The sequence below is a fragment of the Piliocolobus tephrosceles genome, chromosome 17 (assembly GCF_002776525.5).
Source record: "Piliocolobus tephrosceles isolate RC106 chromosome 17, ASM277652v3, whole genome shotgun sequence".
Classification (NCBI taxonomy): Eukaryota; Metazoa; Chordata; class Mammalia; order Primates; family Cercopithecidae; genus Piliocolobus; species Piliocolobus tephrosceles.
Window position 1 is genome coordinate 7749692 of NC_045450.1, and position 23912 is coordinate 7773603.

Here is a 23912-nt window from a genome sequence, read left to right on the forward strand (position 1 = left end):
GAGAGCATTGTAAAACATGGCCATGCCGGAGATGGTATTCTCAGATCAACAAGGAACTGAGGGTGGAGTTCGTGGAGGTTCAGAAGGGATGGGAGAGTTTCCCATGCCATCTTCCTAGCTGGGATACAGACCCAGAGGCAGGGAGAAGCCACTTGAGTTTGAATCTAGGCTGTGGAATCAATACATGGCAATAAGCTGAAGTCCTACCTCTGTGCCATTTTTGATGGCGCTTTGAGGAAGCTGTTCTTGGTTTTAGTTTTTTTCATGTTTTATTTTGAATGTAGCAGAAATGAGTCACTTAGGCCTTTATTTCTATCCTTCTGTGCCCCTGTGTCTAGAAAAGCATGTCCAGGTTTTAGTTAGAACTCCAGGTTGAGCATGTGTGCATCTATACGTATCTACATGTATATACACACCTTTTATCTTGTTCATTTAAAGTTTACTTTCCTAACAGATCCATTGTGTGTTGTTTTTGGGGGGTTTTGGTGATTCAGGCGCTCCTCAGGAAGAAAAAGTGAAACCAATTGTCCTGTCCAGCTTTAGCCTAATAGAAACACACACTTATACCTGTGAGATATCTATTACAAAGCACATATGCCAGATAAGTTTAATAGTTGTGGGAGAGAGATATATATACACACACACACATATATATATACATATATACGTATATATATATATATACACACACACACACACAGCTTAACAGCAGTAGCAACCCTTGTTCTTATTCTTCGTGACGTGTGGCAAGGAGAGATCAAGATCTTATTCTAGTGCCGTATTGAAAGCAGTATCTCCCAAGGCCAGTTCAAGGCCTGGCAACCACCTTTGGCAAAATAAACATTGGCAACTTTATGCTAGACTCCCTGTCCTATTTTAGTCTTAAAAATTATTTAAGTGACAGAGATAGATACATACATATATCCATGTGTACACATACATAGATGGGTGGAAGGATGGGTAGATGGATAGATGGAGATAAATCGATACATAGGTGGGTGGATGAATGGAAAGAGGGAAGGAAGCAAGGAAGGGACCATCTTTCTGCCTTGTATATACACACACACGTACACATATATGAGACAGTTCATATATTTACATGTATATAAAACATTGCTCCTCTTAGTGATTGATTGTGTATTCTCCAAAAAATTAGGATAGCTAAGATAATTCTATTTTCTCCTGATCTGCTCTGTAGACTGTCACTGATTTCATTTGGTAAGTATGGAGATGGCTCTGAAATAGTGAGGAAGGGAAGTTACATCTCAGCTTTTGATAGTAGAGTCACTGTAGTTTTTTAAAATTGGGTTTATGGATGCTGAGCTCTCAGTACTGAGAAGTAATATGGCTGTAACTGATAGATGTATTTCCTGAGTTTCTCTTAGTTTATAGAAATCGCGCACACACACACACACACGTTCCAAGAAAAAGTGTTCCAGTTTCTCTCTCAAGAACTAATTGCCTTTTGTCTGTAATCTATAATGGCTTCATAACAACTGTTATGCACTATTGGATGAATATGTAATTGAATCAGTGTAAAAAAAGAACCAATCCTGTAATAGCCAACAGACTGGACCAACAAGGAGTTGGGGAGTGATAAAAGGAATTTGCAAGCCCAACAGAGCATAGCTGTCACAGCCACGTGGGCAAACACTTTTGCCAGTGACAAGACAAGGTGTAACAACTCCTTTGGTCATGTCATGGCCTAATTAGACACTTTTTAGGTTGCAGATGATTGACTTGATAGGCCACACACACACACACACACACACAAATAAAGCCTATCTTTTCAGTAGCAGCATCAGGGTCTTTCAGCTGTGAAGGGTTTTAGAGGCAGGTTGGGAAAGCCTAATGCTTTCCAGGTGTAGGTCTGTTGAGAATATACATGCAAAGCCCTTTGAGTGTGCCTTTCTATTGCTAAAACGAACTTACATTCTAGAAGACAGTAATCCAGTAAAGCAGAAGATAGAATCTTAGCTCATGAAGCATTTGTGGACATAGCAATAAAAATTAAACCCCTCCGCTTTGTTTTTTGTTTGGGTTTTTTTTTTGTCCATAGGTAGTATACTATGGATGGTCATATACTATCATTTCTTTCAAGATAAGATGAAATTTTTCACTAAGTGTCTAATATTTCCTTTAAAGTTATCAAACCAAGTTCTGACTCTGTACTTATCACAAGTTGAATTTCTCTTCCAGAAGAATCGATTTTTATTTCAATGTGGCTTATTTCCACCTTTGTGTGTAGTACATGCATGTGAACAGTCACTGGACAGAAATGACTTATTTCTTCCTTGGTGTAAATCAAAATGCTTGGTTCCTCTGGAATTAGGCACTCCTCACAACTATAATGAATTTCATATTTAATTAACATACAAAACATTTAGAATAGGGGCCACCATCCGAATTTGAAGGGATGGGAGTCTGTGGGGCTCTAGGGAGAATATAAGGAGTAACTAGTCACTTTTCTTTTTTTCCAAGCTACTTCTTGCTGCATTATGATGTGTGACTGTTCAAACAGATTAACAGTTTTCTGAAAGCTGAAACATAATCAAAGCCAAATACTCTTCTCGTAATTATCCCAATCATTTAGATTGAAATGCTTTGGCATGAGATTATAGAAATAAGCCACACATCTGATAAGCTAAATCAGTGGTTCTCACGAGTCTGGGGGACCTGGAATTTAAAGAAAAAAAAAACTCATTGTTAGATGCTTCTAGCATCCTCTCAATTCTTGTCTTTCATGGTTTCAATTTTGTAATTTAAAATTTTAGAATGTATTAAGAGATGAAGAACTTGTTTTTTCCACCAGTTCTGCTTTGTTAGAGAGTTTGTGGGTGACTACTACCAAACAGAATATGAGCTCAGGCAATGGGGGAGTGGAAGTACTTTCATAATTCTTCCTGGACAATACCAGCTTCCCTGCTTTTTCAGAATGATTGCCTCCCCCGCTATTTTTGTGTTCTTCCATTTCTGTCTCCCAAACTTAGAAAATGAACAAATGGGGGGAAAGAGGGATTAACTTGTTCTGTTTTGAAATTTCAAGATTTGAGTGGATCATCTAAAAAGCCCGCAGAGCCTTGCCTTGTAATGTCTAGTTTTCAGACCAACACCATTGGCCTCACCAGTAGCCTTTGAGAATGTAGAATCCCAAACCCCACCCCAGCCCTGCTGAACCGGAACCTGCACTTTCAAGATTCCAGAATGACTGGTGTGAAGTTTGAGAAGCCCTGCTTTAGAGAACAAGCCTCTATTCTACCCCGACATGCCATAAATAATGTTGACACAGGGTTGTCCCGTCACAAACCTTGCAAGAGATAAGAGGATGTATCTTTGTAAATTATTGATTTATTGCCATTGCCTCTGTACTCTCTCTTCTTCAATGAGAAAGCGCTATCAACAGTTGAGCATCCCTCAATGTCAATTCCATTGTGACTTCTTCCCCCTTCTCCTGTCCCAAGGCCACAATTAATTCTTTACCCCAAAAGATTCATGGACAGAAACAGTTATTGATGCTAACATCATGCCATTAATTGCATAGATTTCACACTAATATAAAGAACTACCTGAAAAAGTTCCATCAGATTTAACTTTACTGACCCTCAGTTTTATTCCTATGCTAAGTGGAAAGCATGGTACTAATTAGAATCAGAAAGAGATGAAGAAGGTGAACATTATAAACTGAAAGAGGTGGTGCAAATGTTATCAATAACTCGGTTTCAGATTGACGTATTTTGGAATGTATGCTAGTATTTGCAGTGAATATATAGAGGCAGTAGCAAGTACATTAAATACATTTAAAAGTGCAAGGTTATTTTTAGTCTAGACAATATCTAAGACACATTTTAACACTAACCCTCTGGGAAACTGTGCCTTGCTTGGCATCCCAGGACTTGTAGGCAACTGTGTCAAGAATGGAAACAGGATCTTTTATTCTCATTGGACCTACTCTGATATAGACATGCACTAGCAAATCATTGCTGTTGATATGCAGAATGTGATTACAGATTGAGATTTACACCTGGGTCCTGAATCTCTGTGAGTCTACTTACTACGTGAGATAATTTGGGCAGGCTAACATTGAGCTAGTTGACACTCAACTGCCTCATCTATAAAGTGGGATTAATGGATAACCATTGCTTCTTTGGGTGGTTGTGAGAATTGCTGTCATGAACAGAAAGCCCCTCTAAGAGATCCCGACGCTTAGTACTCTGGGTATTAGCAGCAGCAGCATCACTGAACTGTGGGAGTACTGTGTTGTTTTTGAGTGGGGAAAAAAAAAAAAAACAAGGAGTTTCCTGTGGAAACGGGTTTTATGAGTTAGAATAATTTTTTACTAAATACATTTGTTTTTGGTTGTTTTAAAATCTTGACCTCCACCCTAGAAATATAAAAATAGGTTGGGGAGTAGAAATTGGGAACCACAAGATCAAATATCCTATCCTTCTTGTTCACCCTGTGCCTTGGATATTTATTATCTTTTCTGCTCATGGATCAACTTAGGCCACCACACGTGCCTTAGCTTTGTAGGAGACATGCCCCATCTCCCAGGATAAACCCCGCCTTACAACTATCACTGCTTTGGATTTTTGTAAAACCAATTGCCTGCTCTCCTCTTTGGGTGGGGAGAGAAATAGACTGTTATGAGTCTACACAGCCAAAAAAAAAAAAGCCAATTTTTCTACCAATAAGATGACTTCTACCAATAAGATGTTTCTCATTCAACCTGCACAAAAGATCCAGGAAGGGCATGTACTATTTTTATATATTTTTCTAAATGAAGACACTGAGGCCCAGAAAGGTGAAGTTAATTTTCTAGTGGAATACAGCTTGTATGCAACAAGGCATGGTTTCCAGATTCACGGTTGGTTCTTTCACCTGAGCCTAGACAAGAAGTCCAGTGGGAACGGGGGAGAATGTTACATGTTGGAGGAACTAAAATGACAGAAGGGAACTGTTCAACGTCTCCAGGTAATGGAGATGCAGTTGGGTTTGAATATCTAAACCTCAGATTTTTTTTTGGTAGAATAGCCAAACCTGGGAGAGATTCACTGACCTTATCTTTTCTGTTTAAGCTTCTTTATGTATATCATGTTAGCAACAGGAACTGTGTCTAAATGAAATGTTTTTAAGTGTATTTTCATGTGTTCCCCCTTTTCAAAATGGGATAGGTGTAGAACCTTTGAGAGCTTTCTATAGTCAATCTGTTTGGTTACTTGTCTGTGTATACCCTGTCTCATTCTACAGTTTGCACACTGTATTGAAGTACACATAATACTAAAATATGAATAAAAGTGACAAGGCAGGTAAAAAATAGCAATCTGAATGGGATTTGTACCATTCTGGAGTAAAGTGTTAGTATTGTATGTGGGCCAAGGAGGTAAGATACTGATTGCCAGCAACCTCCCTTTGAAGGTGATAAAACTGAAATATAAATTAGATTATGAGCTTCCATACAGGCAAGTCCAAGATACTCCAGTGATTTAAAGGCTATGAGCATAGCATCAGACCCCTTAGACTTAGCTCAGTGCCTGATATGTAACAAGCCCCTCATTTGCAATCTGAGGGTTGAATGATGTCAGTCAAGTATTGGGTAAGGTCGGCAATATGAATTTTAATAGGTGCATATCTGCATATTATGTTTAATATTCAGAAAACACTCATGGCTGAGTTCCATATGGCACATCTAGCAACTTTAAGATGAACAATAAACTGATTGTGAATTTCTACCTTAATTTTACGTGAAAAAAAAGCATCCTGATATGCATGATTATAAAACAATTACTACAATTATTAGAATATATAATTAGCAATAAAATGTTAAGTATAAAATGTTAGAATCAACACTAGTGCAATTTACTTTAAACCCAAAAGACAACTGTTTCCTGCAGAGGCAATATACGTATGTTCAGAGAGGTGTTTGTATAGTGAGATATGAGTTCTCCATGCTGGCTGACAGAGGAGAATCACCCCCAGGGGTTTTTCAGGCATATTTGTGCATGGGAACCACTCTCAAAAGATGCTGAACCTACGTGACTGGGGTATGGGCCTGGTCATTGGTATTTTATTTAAAAAACGACCCTAGCTGAGTATTTGTTAAAAAACAAAGTATTGGCTGAGCAGTCAGGGTTAAGAATCTCTGCCTTATAAACAACAGATATCCCAATACCTACAGGTAGAACTGGACTTTGTCCCACTACTATCTTGGGGCGTCTTGGCTGCCATCTACCAGTCCAGAAGACCAACTTCTCAGCTGTAGGGATTGCCTAGCAGACATCCTTGGAAAGTTTGAGTGTGTGAGTGTGTGAGTGTATGTGTGTCAGAGAGAGAGAGATTCAAAATTCATAGCATTGGATACAAGAAGAATCTTGCTGTAAGTGATATCGATCCTGAGATCTATGTAACAATAGCAATGTAACAGAATTAAGAAGCCAAAGAATGGGAAGTAACTAGAATCTTTACCAATGAAATTTAAACCAGCATTATTTGATATGGGCAATGTTTGCCTACCTGCCTGCCTGCACTACAAGTTTACTCTGACTTAGTATCTAGCCTCTCATGTCCCCTCCAGCAACAAGGGCTGGCTACTATTTTAATTTGACTCTAACAATTAGCCATGGGTAATTTTTCAGAAGGAAAACTGCCAAGAGATGAGATTTAGCCTAAGGAATAAAAGTGGGCCATGAGGGCGATACGTGGCAATCCACAGGACTAATTTAAATGTACCACCAGCTGAGGCAGATAGAGTGTAGACGGTCTATAAAAAAATCTTAAAAGGTTAGTCAACCTAGTGACGTAAGAGTGAAAAGAGAAAGACCATGGTGTAGGCCATTTCATAATCAAGTTTTTGTTAAAGCAGAATGTTTTTAATTCTCTCAATTAGACTCAAAGAGGAATTCAAATATTTTATTTCTCAGAGGAACTGAAGATTCAGAATATTAAATTACTCCAGAGACATCACACCCCACTGCTGATTAAATACCCGCTACGTGAATGTTCCCAAGAACTTTAGACAGGAAAAGTTTGGGTCTTGAGCCAAGCCAACTGTGTCCAGGTTTCACCTCTACCACTTAACAGCTGCTCGCATTATGTAACTTTTCCATGCCTCAGTTTCCTCATCTACAAGAGGAGGATAAAAAGAGGGATTTTAAGAAAAATTTAATCAATACATAGGTATGACACTTAGCAACTTGCAGTCATAAGTGCCCCATCAGTGTTGGATAGTAGACTTTGCAGCCAGGATTCCCATGAGCCAGGACAAACAGTCTTCTTCCTTAAACTCAATTTAGCCATTTCATCATTTTTAATATATTAGTAATCCTTCTTCTCCACCCCCACCCAAGCCTTCCCAATGCAAAACAATCCTCCTGGGACAGGTGAGCTTTGAAATGAAAATGGGAATGAACTTGCAGGGTTTCTCAGCAAGGTTGCCCAAACTTCAAGGTAAGAAGTAGCAGGAGGCGTGATTCCCTCACAGGAGCACCTGCTACCTAGAGCACAGTGAGAATGGGTGCCCTGTGGAGCTAATCAATATGCAGGCCTAGGTTCTTATTAAGTGTATAGATTACCAGACCTCTCTCCTGAAATTGATTCAGGTGGTCAGGGTTGAAACCCAGGAGTCTATACATAGAATGAGCATTCTAGGCAATTCTTATCTTCAGGGAAGTTTGAGAAATTTTGGAGTAGGAGAGGTAGAATATAGAAAGCAGTTTTGGGTGACAGAATGGGTAAAGACAAAATTAGGGGCTGAACTCAAGGAAAAGTGGAAAAACTCAAGCAAAGATGATCTTGAGTAAATCCGTAAGAAATGGTCCAGTAAGAGGAACAGGTAAGGAAAGACTCAAATACCAAGAGTATGACATGGCCACTGTAGAGCAGTTTCTCTTTCAGGATGAGTTTTATAAAGTCAACTCTTAGAAGGCATCTAGAAACTGGAAGTACCCTTTTTTGGAGACTTTATCAGGTTTCAATGGTGGCATTGTCCAAAACCTAAGTAGCTAGGTTGCCCTGGAGGCAAGCATGATGGTCAAATAGAAGTTGCAAAAATAGAAACCAAAGTTGGAAGAAATTCAGTGATTCAACTCCCATGAATCCACTTCTTTGAGTCTCTTGAATACCTCTGCCTTGGCATCATAGCACTGCTTCTCAGCTGTGGCCATCTATTAGAGTCACCTACAGAGCATTTTCTGAACTACTTTTCAGACTGTACCCCAGATCAATTAAAGCAGAACCCTCAGGAGTGGGCCCTATCACTGGCACTCTTACCGTTCAACTCCACAAGTGGTTTTCAAATGAAGAATATTAGCACATTAGAATCACTTGGAAGTATTTAAAAACTGCTGATGCCCGAGACCTAGTTTCAGAGGTTACCATGTAACTGGTCTTAAGTGTAGCTTGGTAATCGGAAACGTTTAGAAGTGCACCAGTTATTTACAATGTGCAGCCAAGGTTGAGAATGACCCAGTCACACTTGTTTTTTAAATCAACAACTGAAGAACAGACCAGTTTGTGGAAAATCAGGTGCATTTTGAAGTTTAAAATCCATGGGTCTGTGTTGAGAGAAAATAGCACACTAGGGTTTGCATAAGGAGACAGACCCTGGTACCAGCCTTCTTTCTTCCCTGAGAGGTAGCCCACTGTTCAGAATATACCTGCATTGTTCTGAACTTTTAATTTTTCCTTAAGTTGTTTGGATATAGCAGAGATATGTCTCTGTGATCATGTGTGTCTCTGGTCATTTGGGGCAAGTGGCTTGAGAGAGTCATAGATGATCCATTTATGGGCCATCTAAGTCAATAATTTCTTAATGTTCAAGGTGAAACAGCTGTACATAAAACGGCATAACATGGTGGATATAAACACCAACATGCAATCTCCCCTTAGAACTCTACCAGAATTTTTCTGTTGTCCTGACAATGTAAGCCACCCGAAGCCAAACTCTGATTTTACAGACATTTCCTGTTAATTGCACTTGTCAATTGATGAAAGCATAGTTCAGGGGAAGTAGTGATCACACAGATTGAATTCATGGAATTAATGAATTCTATAGAAAGGCACTTTTCTGACACCTTATGGTGACCTTTCTGGGATGTAATGGCATTACGTGGATTAAAAAATAAAATAGTACAGAATGGATACATCAAAAAAAATACTTAACTGGTAGCCATTAACTCCTTTTGGCATTGCTGCAGAGTCCATGGCATGTTCTTTTAAATGTCACTATTATTGAGAACTCTGTGCCTTGAAATAGATGTGAATTCATAATCAAAAGTAATCTAAGCCAACTCTTTTGAAGAGGGCAAAAGGGAGTAGTGTCTTTAGTTCTGAAACTTAGGGACCAAAAAGACCATGGGTAAAACAAAGAAAAATCAATACACACAGGTTTTCAAAAAATTGGGGGAGAGAAAGGAGGAAGGGAAAATGAAAGGAGGGAAAGAACGAAGGGAAAGAAAAGAAAATGGAAAAGGAAGGAGAAAAGAAAGCAAAGAGTAGGAGAGGAAGAAAGGAAGAAGGGAAAAGGGTAGCTTAAGTGCATAGTGTCAAAAAGAGTATTTTCAAGGTCACAATCTTACAGTAAATTCTGAAACAATTTAAAAAACCAAGCCTAGTTTCTTACAGGGCTGTTTCTAATCATACTCGCAGGTTGCATTTTACCAGTTCCCTGTTTGTTCAGTCACAATTTTACATCTGTTTTGTCTCCAAGTGGCTTTCGTCATGTCTAGCACACTGGACAGTTCCTTAGGAAAATTGCAGAAAGGGAACACAAGCTAGCAATCTCATCTAGGATTAGGGAATAGAAATTGGGTAGAGCTGCCCCACCCTCCTGCCACAGACATGTGAATGCCTAGTGCGAAGACCTTGCCTCTGTAGATAAACCAGGTCGCCATTCTTGCCTATGGTAGCATTCTTCTTGTGAGCTTTCTGTAAACAGAGGTTATTCTAAGTACTATGCTTTGTGCACCCCTGAGTATCATACCTGTAGTTAGGAATTCCCATGTTATTGCCCCTTGTATAAGCCAAAGGTAAGTCAAATATTCAACCAAAATATCTCCTTTGTTTTCAGGGATATTAAATTTTATTGCTCCTCAAAACATAGGTAATGTAGGGCCAGATATTCACAGGGTTCAAAAAGCCTAACAAAAAGATAGTCCAAAATCTTATGTTAACTTTTATTGTCTTAAGCGATAAACTTAGTTGTGACTTGTTATGTAGAAGTACTAAAAATACTATTCTCAAAAGCATGTATAATTTATTTATATTTTATTGGTGTAGAAATGATTGGAATTTAACTGAATGTGAAATTCTAGGGAATATTCAAATGGCAGCTCTATATTCCACGGTGTACCTTTTGCAATAGTAAAACTTTCTTAAGATGTTTTAAAAAATGTTCAATCACTAGATACCTTTTGAAGCACTGAAACATTTGAACAAAACGAATCACACTAAGAAAAAAAATGCATTTATCTCGGTTCTTGATGATTCACAGGCATGGTAAAAATCTAACCAGTGAAAACCCAGAGCTCCTGTACTGCTGCTGTTGAGACATTTAAGAACCTAGCCAACCTCATTGTGCCATTTTTATAACTTGCCTGACACAGACAATCTTATTTCTAGAGGAGTAAGTAGTACCCCTGAATTAGAACACATTACATTGTGGAAATGTCACAGTTGGAAACATCTTAAGATAGTTTTATCATCTTTCTGGGATTTACTAAAAGTAAAATAGCATTTTCTATTTTCATTCTTTTTAATACTGCATCATTAAAAATAATTTGGACAGATAGAGTTTATTTCAATTGGTGAGTTATCTTAGCTTTATGTAGCAAGCCTGGTTTGATGAGGAAATTATTACGCATAACACATCACCATATAAAATTGTCTTCTGAAATGACAGCACTTTTTCTTGAATTTTTTTTTGTAAGTCTGGAATTTTATAATTTTTTTAGCTAGCTGTAGTATACTCTATTTCCTAATCAGTAGTCTCATTTTAAAAAGTAATCTCTTTAGCATAGAAATTCATATAAGCACAGTTTGAAATGCTTTAGCCTTAGAAACATACCCTGGCATGTTTTGGTAACACATAGTATTAATATTTGGTGCAACAGCTTGTACATGGTCCATATTCTGACATTACCATGACTTCAAGAGGTCCCCGCATGCTTGTTTCATGATCTGTCTAAACTGAGGTACATCAGCACATTTCCTCGCAACATCCATTCACAAGCAGCACCCTTCCCTCCCCCTCATCTGTACACATCAAACCAATTGGCAGAGAGCACATTTCCCCCTGAGCGAGCAGTATTGTGAATTTTATCTTCTCTTCCAGAAATCAGTTCGTCTTCGTTGCAGCAGATGAAATTTCTTGTAACACCTCTGCAGGTAACAAACATTGCTACTTCTTGATGCATCCATCCAAGTCTCAGTATCCTTTTTTTTTTCTTTCCTTCTTCACATGCTGCAGTTGGTCACTCCAGAAAGTTTTTTAAAAAAAAAAAGTTCTTGTATCTTTGGAGTACAGCTGAAGCCTTGAGGCTCTGCCATGTAAGACGTTAGGCATTTTGCTAACTTTGATGTTTTATTTCTGGTTTTAATACATGGTCCAGAAAAGTAAGAGTATGTTGAATGAATCCATAAGAAAATCTAACAGTATAATCAGTGCTCTTATGGTGAAATACAGAACAGGGAGATTAGGTACACAGACGTATGACTTCCATGTTTTTTGACGTATTATGTCTGGGTTAATAGAGATTGATGTGTAAATTATTTGGGATCTTTATGGAATATTAGAGGCTGTAAAAGACTGAATCTATAAAGCTAGAGGCATTCGAGAATATCATTATCTCTGTCTTTTAAGAAGGGGATCTTCATTCTATTAGCCAAAGATCCTCTATTTCCTTTCTTGTAAAACATCTCTCAAGTAGCAGAACTTAGACGAAGTCTTTTGGTTTTGAAACCAGGACATTGGCAAATGGAAATTGCATAGCTGCATGATATGTCCGTCAAAATAACACCTGTCTTTTTTCTTTGATGTGGTTCAGAACAGTTAAATTTGTGCTTTCGTTAGTATGGAATTAATTAAATGCCAAGATAGGTGAGTGCCTTAACACTAGATTTATTTTTCCTTTTGTTTTTGTTTAAGCCTAACCTATGACCAAAACAATCACTAGGAAGTCTTGCCAATGTGGTGCTTTCAGCCTGCCAGGGAGGATGTTACAACTTATCACTACATAACTGAGCATCCCATGACCTTCAGACACATACATTAAACTGACTCTTACAAATAAACACTCATCTGTTACGTCTTATCAATGGTGCACTAAAGAAAGGCTTATGTAGCAATGTTTCAGTCCCTGTTTACCGCCTTTGGTGAGAATAAATGAAAGGAAACACAGGGAGCTAAAAACATGCACTCAACCATCTCTGTTCTCTAAAAGGCAGGCTCAGTTTTATTGATATGGTCAGCCTCAGCCTTTATAACGAGTTTAAAGTCTTACCCGGTGAGTTCAAGAGGTATGCATGATGCATGCTGACATTTTAAAGCAATGGTATAATCTATTTCTATAAAACCCCTTTGATTATGGGTCCTGCAATTTCCCTCTTAACCCCCAGAACTCACGTCTCTGCTTCTCACCGACAGAGGTGGCGACATCCTTCAGACTTGACTAATGCCCAATGCTAGATGCAATGGTTGACTGAATTGCTGGGAGTGGCAGGGTAATGTTCCCGCAATACAACAGTTGTTTAACATTTTCAGAGCCTTAGTGGAACGGAGCATGCAACGAAAAGGGAGACTGCTTGGAATGGGAGGTATGGGTGGGGAATGTTAATTTAAAATGTACACAGGCATGTGTAGATGCTTCAAGTGCACTAGGGCTTTTGCCTTCTGTTAACCCCTGTGCATGTTCCAGGTTCCAGTATGTTAGGTTATATTTGGACACCTTAGATCAAACACGAAAAAGATATTGATTTTGCCCTGTGACTTAAACCCTGCCTTGTAAGCAAGTGATCCACACACAGTACCTCTAAAAAAGGCAACAGAAAATGAAAATTTGCATGAGTATGGTGTTTCCTTCTACGTAATCTAGATGGCTGCTCAGTAAATTCTTAATGAATTGCGATTGATCACATTTCAGATTGAGAGAGATATCCCTGTTCCTTTGATAGCCATTTTAATAATATGTTGTATGCTTCATAAGGTTCCATTTGAACTCTGAATTTTGAATGAAGCATGAAAAAGGAGACACCCGTATCAATCAAATGTCAGATTATCTCCCAGCAAGTTCACTCTCCTCCTAGAGTGAAAATGAAAAATCTAAACTGCTCAGTGAACAAAGATTGTAACTTGTGGTTTCAATGAAAGCCTTCTAGGGCATCTCCTACATGCTGGAAAAACCTGCTTTGGGAGGCTGAGCTGGGTGGATCATGAGGGTCAGGAGTTCAAGACCAGCCTGGCCAATACAGTGAAACCGCATCTCTACTAAAAATACAAAAATTAGCCGGGTTGTGGTGGGGTGTGCCTGTAATCCCAGCTACTCAGGAGGCTGAGGCAGAGAATTGCTTGAACCGGGGAGGCAGAGGTTGCAGTGGAAAGAGATCGTGCTACTGCACTCCAGCCTAGGCAACAGAGCAAGCCTGTCTAAAAAATAAAATTAAAAAAGAAAAACTGCTGTGCCCATTACCAACATTCTAAACAGCACTACTGTAAATGAGGTCACACCTCCTTATAAAAACATTTACTAGAGCAGGTTTATTGAATCCTGCTATCTACTGGGTATCAGTTTGACAAAAGGCAAGTTCTCTTTTTAAATGGAAAAAAAAAAATCAACATGCTTAACATTTCAGTGCGGGGCTTGATGGATGTTGTAACTGAAATTCGTATAAAGAGGTGTTATTGTCACATTGATACCCGTGGTGGATGGGTTAAGCACAGGCAGTTGTCTGGGGCTTAGGGTGGAGATCATGAGATGAAAATCATTAAGGAGTAGAACAGCAGCATTTCAGGAGTTTTTCCTCTTCCAGTTTCCCCAATAGTGATACCTTTTTACATGGGTCTTTTGTTGAGTGCGCCAACATGTCTGGTCTGCTTTTTGTAGCCACATAGAATAGGCATTTTTCATTAACATTTGTGATCTATGAGACTATCATCTTTACAAGGATATTTTCTTACCCAGGGGTTTCAACAATGGTATTTGTTGTTTTGTTTTGGTTGATCCGAAAGAACGTGTGCTCTTTTGGGTATCACTTGGGACTAGGCTTTTAACAGCGCAGGACACCTCCTAATGCATCCAGCTTGCACACTTGAGTAGTTTCTCACTCGGTAATGTCAAGAACTTTTGATGAGTTGGATTCTGCCAGAGATGGCAAAAAGGGGGAAAATGATTTTCCCTTCTTAGACAGGCGGTCTCCCTCTGTGATTCATTAGTACTTTTCCAGGGTGGGCTAGTGAATGTAGTAGTTGTAGAAGAAGGATCTGGTATGAGAACAGAGGCTGAAAAACAGGGTACTCGTTTTGATCAGTGACTAGAAATTCATTTTAGTTGATTCATGTCTTGAGTCCTTGCTGGGTGTCAGGAACTGTTCTAAGCCCTGGGGACATAGCATTAAGTGAGTCAGAAGCCCTCATCCAAAGACCTTCACTGTATTGGAGAACAGATCCCAAACCATGTATAGGAATAAGCAGATAATACACATGCATAGTAACCTGTGAACTTACTATAATGCATCAAAAAGCAGGGGAGGAGACGGAAATTAAGGTGCAATGCTATTTTAGACTCTGATCACAAAAGGCCTATCTGAGGGGGTAACATTTGAGCAGGGATCTAAATAAAGTGAAGGTGTGACACATGAAACATATAGCAGGTGCTAAGACCCTGTGGTTGAGGCATACTGGAGGTGTCCAGGAGTAAGACATTCAGTATGACCCATGGATGAGTACAGGTGAGTGTTTTATAGATAACATCTAGGAGGTAGCCAGGGGTCATAGCAAGTTAGGACTTGGAGGCCACAGAAAATGTTTGGGATTTTAAGAGTGATATGGAGGCACAGCAGGTAGGGTTGTAATCTGACTTTAAAGATCAGATAGACTGCTTTGTGGAGACCACAAACTGCCAAAGAACAGAAGAAACAGCACTCAGAGGGGATGGGGGAGGCCCTTACAGCTGTCCAGAGAGAGGTGACAATGGCTTGGGGTGGCTGTGGCTGAGAAGTGGTCATCTTTAAGCTGTGTTTTGATGGGAGAACAAACAGGATATGCTGGCAGATTAAAAGTATACAAAGTCGAGTTTGTTAAATGTCCACTCCCCCACTCTTGTTGTAAAGGTCTATCAGGGTAATTCCATGGAGCACCAATACTTTAATCCCTGAGGAAAGCAAACCTTTTATCCCTGCAGTAATAGTCCCTTGTAGGGGCTTTGCTGAATTCTCCAGAGGGTAATCGTAACTTACCATCATTTATTGAGCAAATTACGTGTGCTAGTATGATATACATACGTGCATGGATATGTCTAGTGCATGTATATACACATACACATGCATGTATAGTTTATCACGGCAGCTCAACGAGGTATTATGCCCATTTTGCAAAGTGAAAAAAAACATACTCAGGTTCAGAAACATTTCGTAGCTTGCCCACAGTCACACAGGAGTTCATCTGATACCAAAACCCTTCCCCTGGGTCACACTGCGTCCACACATTCCTTTTTCTTTGCCCTTGGAACTTTGACCTTGTGACTCCAGATGGAATTCCACCTTTGCCAGTATGCTAATCTTGCTCTTACAAAACTACTATTTATGAGTTGGATGACAAAGTTGTTACTATTTGGGAGAGACCAAAGGGCACTGAATGGTTCTCTAATGGTTGTTCCACTGGAAGTTTATTTAACTTGGCTTGTCCCCTTCAGGCAGCAGGCATATGTTTAGTTCTGTGTGCCCGGAGTACTGGTGTAGTTGTGGGGATAGAGGTAGCAGATATCAGGTCAGGAAGCATGTTGTGTATTAAGGGAAGACAGAGTTAAACAGGCCAAGTGTGTTCTAGGTTAATTCACCAGACGTCTTTTTGCTGAAAGTTAGTGGCTGAAAATCAATTAATATTCTAGTCCCTGAAAACCACCAGACAGGTTGAAATAGTTGTTTTAGACACAGAGTCCAAGTGGAAAGCTCCCAGCTATCCCCTGCCCAAATGTCCAAAGGGCGTGTGAGGGAGTGTGTGTGTGTGTGTGTGTGTGTGTGTGTGTGTGTGTATAAAGGGGGTAGGTGGAAGCTGGGACTCGCTAGCAGGAAGATATGCCCTCTCCACCATGCCAGGACCCACCACGCATTCCCCTAGCAAATCTGGGGAAAATCTGGGGACACATTTCCTCCTCAGTTCCTGATGAGTATGGGACACAATCACGTGGGGTTAGGGTAAGGGTCTGCAAAATAGCCTTGACCAAGTGAACACATCTACAACGGCTGTTGAAACTGTCCTCTGTGGGACAGGTTGTTACCCAGGTTACCAATTAGAAGCAACTTCAGGGGTACAAGGAGGTGTCACCAGCCCCTTTCATTCTTCTGTTACCACTTGTCAACCTATACACGCTGGCAGCTGCATTAAAACTTTAGGTAATATTTAATATTTAGAAGAAGTTTCCAAATTGGCCATTCCTCTAATTGATCCTTCAGCAAGTCTCATTTAATAGTCTTTCCTGCATTTCAGTGATTTGATTATTCAGGAAAGTTGTCATGCAGTAAATTGATTTGGGGCTAATTGGTCCGTTTCCAATAAAGTGTGATATGTATTATAATAGGGGAAGTACAGGGAGCTAAGGGGGCGTATAAGCAAAGGAACTTAGGAAAAATACTCCCGCTTATTGAGAACCTTCTGTATACGAGGCATAGTCTCAGGCTTGCTACATGCAATAACAATACCCTATAAAGTGTGTTTAATCCATATATGAAAATTAAAGATGTCTAGATAGTCTGAATTAACCTAAGTGGGAAAGTGCTGAATCCATGCACAATTTTTAAAAATCTAACAGTGGTTATCAAATTCTAGAGGAATGCATGCAAGTCACCTGGAGAACTTGTTACAAAAGCAGAGCCTGTTTCGTCTTCTTCCCTTGCCCCTGAGATTCTGATTCATAGGTCTGGAGAGGAAGCCTGGAAATCTGCTTTCTAACAAGTTACCCCCAGATAATTATAATAGTGTTTCCCAAGGTGTGAGGTCTTCTCTAACTGCTCAATCAGGAACCTTTTGGAGATGGAGTCTTGCATTGTTGCCCAGGCTGGAGTGCAGTGGTGTGATCTTGTCTCACTGCAAGCTCTGCCTCCTGGGTTCATGCCATTCTGACTCAGCCTCCCGAGTAACTGGGACTACAGGTGCCCGCCACTATGCCTGGCTAATTTTTTGTATTTTTAGTAGAGACGGGGTTTCACCATGTTAGCCATGATGGTCTTGATCTCCTGACCTCGTAATCCGCCTGCGTTGGCCTCCCAAAGTGCTGGAATTGCAGGTGTGAGCCACCACGCCCGGCCAAACCTTTTGTTTTTGAGATAGGGTCTCTGTCATCCAGGCTGGAGAGTTCAGTGTAATAGCCTGATCTTAGCTTACTGTAGCCTGGACCTCCTGGGATCAAGCAGTCCTCCCACTTCACCCTCCCTAATAGCTGGGACTACAGGCATGTGCTACCACACCCAGCAATATCTTAGTTTTTTTGAAGAAATGTGGTCTTGCTCTATTACCCAGGCTGATCTCAAACTCCTAGCCTCAGGCAATCCTGCCCCTATTTGGGCTTCCAAAGTCCTGGGAGTACAGGCACAGGCCCACCACACCCAGCCAACGTTTTTTGTTTCAATGGTAAAAAGAGCACACAATAGGACTTGCTGAAGTTGTGCTCACGTGTGGCTGTGGAGTCCTTGAAATGTGGCCAGTCCACACCAGCATGAGTTGTAAGTAAAAAATGCATGTTGGATTTCCAAAACTTAGTACTAAAATTATGTAAAATGTATCATTCGTACTTGTGAGTTACACATTGTAGTAATGACAGTTTGAATATTCTGGAGAAAATAAAAACGAGTTCACTTTTTTCCACTTTTTAAAGTGTGGTTACTGTAAAACTTAAAATGATATGTGCCTCACATGTGTGGCTTTCATTATAATTCTATCAATCCCATTTTAGAACCACATTTTTCATTTTGCTCAAATGAATATTCAAAGAGTGTGTGTGTCCCCAAGTACTGGTCATTTGGAGGTGAGGGATGTTCACAAGGAGTTAAAATGTTGTGACAGATAATCTGAACATTGTCAGTGTCTTGATCTTGTATTTTAACATTGCCTCCTGGTGATAGGTGGGTGTAGAGGGAAATTCCTTGGAGTTCAGGACCCAGAACCTCCCTACTTCTCACCCTGCTTGTTTTGTCTCAGAATCTTTGATCTGCTTGCTTTGAGGATGGGAGATGCCAGTACGTAAGACTTTGGATCGTCAACCCAAATCAGGGGTAGCTCTGACAGGTGTACGAGGAAGCTCACTGATCCCACATGAAATAGACAAGAGGAAACAGCTGCAATCTTCTCAATCTTAATAACTGATACTTGTTTGGTCTGTAACTGGTAACCATAACCCTCATCTCACCCTCACTATAGCCATGTACAATCAGGATGCACCATTATCATATCCATTTATAAATGGCGTAACTAACTCAGAAGAACTGTGAGGTAACTTAGCAAGAAGTAAGAGTCAGGGTTTCACTCTAGACATTCTGCCTGAGGGATCCCCAGCTGCTGTTCAACCCTCCTTCATGGCAGGGTATTGAAAAATCTCATGAGGGATACAATTTATTATTCCTCCTGTGTGGTAAAATGTAGCTGGGGTGCCATGGTGATTTCAAAGCACAGTAACAATTCTTAGTGATTTTGGTAGAGCAAGAGTAGACACAGAGAAAGGAGAAATGAAATTTCTGAGAGAAGGATGGCCTTGAGCTCTGCATTAAAGACAATGTGCCTAACACAGCTCCTTTATTAGAGGAGGTATTCTAGGGCAGGAGAATTTCATCACCAAAGGTGGGACTTAGTGTGTCTTTTACTGCGAGAGTAGCTGCTACTCTGCTTTCCCTCAAATCTGCTGTTGGGATTCAGAATATGAAGAGGTTTTGAACAGCATTGGTGGGGTAGAGAAAGGATAATGTGATGTGATTTGCTATGGGTAAATGGTCTGAGTCTTTTAGATGTCATAGTGTTGGATTGTGTATGCACTGTATGCATAGTTCTGATGATGTATGACAGGTATCAGTGGGCAAAAGGAAATTCTGTGTCTTCCCGTGTAGGGTCTAAAGAGCTCAGAGGTGTTCCCTCCTACTTCTCAGGGGAGGCAGGGAAATCACGAGGCTGAAAAATGTGCTAAGTGATTTCTGAAGAAGATAAGCACTTTAAAAAGACAAGGTAAGGAAGATAGCAGCAATGAAACTCTGCTCCAAGATGACTACATCACTACAATATGTAACTCACATACATCAGAGCCAAGTAGAGATGACTCCTTGTTATCTAGGAGCATTTCTTCCACTTCTACTTGTTTCATTTTTGGAGATTTTGCTGCATTTTTAGTCATTTTCTAGATCGGAGTCCCCAACTGGACACAGCAGGAGGTAAGCAGTGCTTCCTGTGTGTTTGCAGCCGCTCTCCCTCAGTCACATTACTGCCTGAGCTCCACCTGCTCTCATGGGAGCACAACCCCTACTGTAAACTGTGTATGTGAGGCATCTAGGTTGCACACTCCTTTTGAGACTAATGCCTGATGATCTGGAGTGGAACACTTTTTTCCTGAAACTACTCCCGACCTCCCTGGTCTGTGGAACAACTGTCTTCCACAAAACCGGTCCCTGGTGCCAAGAAGGCCGAGGGACTGCTCCTCTAGGTGTTTGGGGACCGGTTTAGTTCATCTAAGTATCTTGAGAAGCTTTGAGGATAAGTGGGCTTGGTTACCTCCATGGTCAATAAATGTGTAAGTCATTGCTCAAATTAAAACTAGAAGGCTGCAGTAACCACAGGAGTATTTCCCTCATGAACACATTCACTAAGTTCACTAACTGACCAACAGATCAAGTCCAGAACTCAGTTGACTATTGAAGAGTGAAAGTGAACAGGACCATTTCCTAGATAAACCGTTGCTTTCTGAATTTTCCAGTACATCCAAATAGTTATTCTTCATGCTTTCAGGAGGGCTTTTCCCTGTTGCAGCAAACCAGGGTGCATGGCCTGAGGTTCTGGAAACTCTCAAATTTTCCTGTGGGGCAGAGGCGGGCTGGTTGGCACCTGTTGTCTCTCCATGTATCTGCATAGTGGACTGAGAACTTATTCTTTCCTTAAATGGCTATCCTAGAACATTAGCCCAAAGTCTTGGCCATTATTACAATCCAACATGTTCTCAAATGGATGCACACTGGGATTAGCTCAGACCTTAAAACCTGAAATTTGTGGGATTCTGGGATTTTAAAATGCAGACTTTCGTTGTCTGGTAAATATTTATTGATTGGCACAAACGTAAGAGACTGATCATTTCAGATATATTGAGGTGTCCTAAGCTCAGAATTTTTGGAAGATCTTCTGTGAGGGTCCATATTCTGGGCTACATTTCTTTATCCCCTGAAGTGAGCTTTTGTCTCCCTTCTGACCCCACAGAATCCCTACAAGCTGAGGGGACGTGTCAGTCTGCAGTTGCAGAATTGCCAAGGGATTTGTCAGAAGCCTTCAGCCTCTTTCAGTAGGACTGTGAGATCTTATTCCGTTTCGCTGCATTTTCATTTAGTCACGAGTATAGGATGGTTGCGTTGGAAAACAAATGCCCGTAACATTTTATGATTGACAATGGATTGATTTGTAGTTGGATGAGGGAAGTAAAACAGTAGCTGGGGCAGTGCTACAGAACTCAGAAGCTACGTGCCCTCCCCCTCTGGTCTTGTTCTTTCTTTTCCTGGCCGATATTGGCTGTGACTCCTTTCCAGCCCTTGAGAATTGCTGAAAGCCGAGCATTTTGTTCAAACGCAGAACACTTGGTCTGGAATGTGTGTTCCAGATGCAGTTCCTCCGGATGGAGAAAAGCAACAACTCATTGATAATGATACCAGCAACAGTGCAAACCAAAGGATTGTCTTCAACACATCATTTATTTTTCATCTGGAAAAGTTCTCAAACCCTAAAAATCAGGGCAATGAAATAGAATGAATATCTGAGTGGGGTAAGAATCACTTCTTCCTGGGTGAAGCTTACCTTCTGATGTCCCCCTTCTTACATGGTGCCCCAGAGCACCCCACCTACTGGACTAGACATCGCAACTAGTCAGTGAGCCTTGTTGAGGCTCAAATCTCATTTGACCCTATACAGCAAAGTCAAAGAACATCCCTTTAGCTAGACCATGGCTCTCTAAAGAGCATGCTTTTAGAACCATTGAACCATGGTTGGTGCCCTGCTCGTGTGCTGTGTGGTAAGTGTGTGACTTGCATGGATTCATTTTCCCAAATACTTAAGACTAAATCTTAGATATAATGAGGGAGGCTCTGTCGTCCCTAACTGCATTGCAGAGACCAGGGACATTCATTGATCCCTGATGAGGCATCCCATTTTGAATGCATACGCTGCAGCCCCTTCTCTGTTGGGAGGGGTACAAGCCCATGCACGTTCTTGCTGCAATTTGGCTCTTTAGGATGTCTTTGCTATCTTTTGAACTTCATGTGAGAACTGAACAGATTTCATCTTTCTGCTCCACAGGATTCACCCAGCTATCTCTGGGGTGGGAAGCATGGGGAGATCATACTAATGGAAGAATGAAAGTTCCCAGGGCATAAACTCTCATCAAAGTAGGGAGTAAAATACAGTGAAATTAGTGTTCTTATTGTGGCCCTGTAAGAAAATTGTGTTAAAACCTTTGTGTGGAGCGCCAACATGGGGTCACTGTATTTCGTTAGCACCCAGCTTGTTTCAACTAGATGTACATAGTACTTCCTACATGTCTCAGTAGAGTTAATAAAGCACTTTAACATGGGTTCATATTCCCATTCAAGAGGCTGCATCCTTATTCATTTTGCTCCAACACGACCTTAAGTGCATGCAAGTAAGTATCTATTTAAACTACATCTGTAACTCATAAATTAGATCTTGACTCCAAAAACATCTGTAATTTGATCCGTAGAGTTGCTTGTGATTATATTAGAACAGAATCTTTCACTTGCCTCTGCAGACCAAAAGTCTGGGCAAGGAGGGATAAATTGGTTTGTGAAATACCATCTAAGCAGCCGTGCATAATGATCTCCTGTAGCTGTAAGGTGGCTTAAAATCTACCTGGTTTTCTTGAATGCACCTTCAATTAGGCAGGGCTCAGTCAGAAAATTACTACTTTACCAATGAGGAAGACGAGGCTCAGAGAGCATGCTCTGTCAAGTCGTGAGAGCAAGGACATCATGAAAGCAGAACTCAGACCTGGATCTTCTTGCCCCAAGTACTGAATCCGCTAGGTCTCAGGTTGCTTCCCAGTTTTAACTTGTTGCTAAAGGTCAAAAAGATGAGGTCTCATGATGGTTGCAATCTGTGGCGAGTTAGCCAGGAAAGCAGTCCTCTGTGGTATCTTTTTAGTTTATCCCCAAAGGCTTTTGATGAGTTTTAGGACAACTTGGCCAGTGTTTTGCAAACTCACAGAAGCTATGTAAAAAAATTATACACTATTTCTAGAAGTCCGCAGAAATTTTCTTCTGCCTTGAAGGGTTCTGAATGTGTCATGGAGCAGCTGACCCAGAATCTTTGATAGATTCTACTAGTGGGATCGTAATTACTGGCATAAGTATCTCCCAGGCCCCATTTCCCTCTTGACTCCTTCGTCTTGCTGCCTCCTGTCCTGTGGGGTACCATTGGCCTGCCTCTCTCTACCTGCACTGTGACAAGGGCTGTGCCAGACACTGGGGATATAAAGGCAGACAAAATAGACACTGCCTCAGCCTGCATAGAGCTCTCATTCCACGAGGATGAAAGGTAAATGATCAGGTGGGGTGGAAATAAGGTTAGAGTTACTATATGACATGAAGCGGTAGGGATGAAGTTGGAAAGTGCCCTTAAAGAGCAGTCAGGCTGGGTGCAGTAGCTCACGTCTGTAATCCTAGCACTTTGGGAGGCTGAGGTGGGCAAATCACTTGAGGTTAGGAGTTCAAGACCAGTCTGGCCAACATGGTGAAACACTGTTCTCTACTAAAAAATACAAAAAGTAGCCAGGCATGGTGGTGGGTGCCTTCAATCCCAGCTACTAGGGAGGCTGAGGCAGGAGAATTGCTTGAACCTGGGAGGCAGGTTAGAGTGAGCTGAGATCGTGCCACTGCAATTCAGCCTGGGGAACAGAGAAAGACTCTGACTCCAAAAAAAAAAAAAAAAAAAAGGCAGAAAGCCAGAGAAGGAAGCGTCTGTTTCTCTCTAGGGTAGAGATATTTGATTTGAAACATAAAAGCTGAAAGTCAGGTGGAGGGTGATCAAGTGCCAAGACTAAGCAGAGAATGGATTTGCATGTGTGCAGGAACGATTAAAAAAGCCTGTGTGGGCCGGGTGCGGTGGCTCTTGCCTGTAATCCCAGCACTTTGGGAGGCTGAGGCAGGCGGATCACCAGGTCAGGAGATTGAGACCATCCTGGCTAACATGGTAAAACCCCATCGCTATTAAAAATATAAAAAATATTAGCCGGGCATGGTGGCAAGTACCTGTTGTCCCAGCTACTCAGGAGGCAGAAGGCAGCAGAATAGTGTGAACCCGGGAGGTGGAGCTTGCAGTCAGTGGAGATTGCACCACTCCTCTCCAGCCTGGGCAACAGAACAAGACTCCGTATCAAAAAAAAAAAAAAAAAAAAAAAAAAATTCTGTGTGCCTGGAGCACAATAACCAAGGGCCAAGGGAAGGAAGATCAAGATTCA

The 23912-nt window shown here is 40.9% G+C and overlaps 1 protein-coding gene across 11 annotated transcripts in view; it reads left to right on the forward strand.

The window, feature by feature from the left end:
- The window catches only part of LOC111551668 (RNA binding protein fox-1 homolog 1), a 1700664-nt gene that overhangs the window by 1669352 nt on the left and 7400 nt on the right, over positions 1–23912 (forward strand). For 5 of the 11 annotated variants that reach the window (XM_026446850.2, XM_023225716.1, XM_023225713.1 and 2 more), the window contains one exon: positions 11327–11379. The exons of the other annotated variants lie outside the window; for them this stretch is intronic. In XM_026446850.2, the coding sequence (XP_026302635.1) occupies positions 11327–11379 (53 nt within the window). The remainder of the gene's footprint in view (positions 1–11326; positions 11380–23912) is intronic. 11 annotated transcript variants of the gene reach the window in all.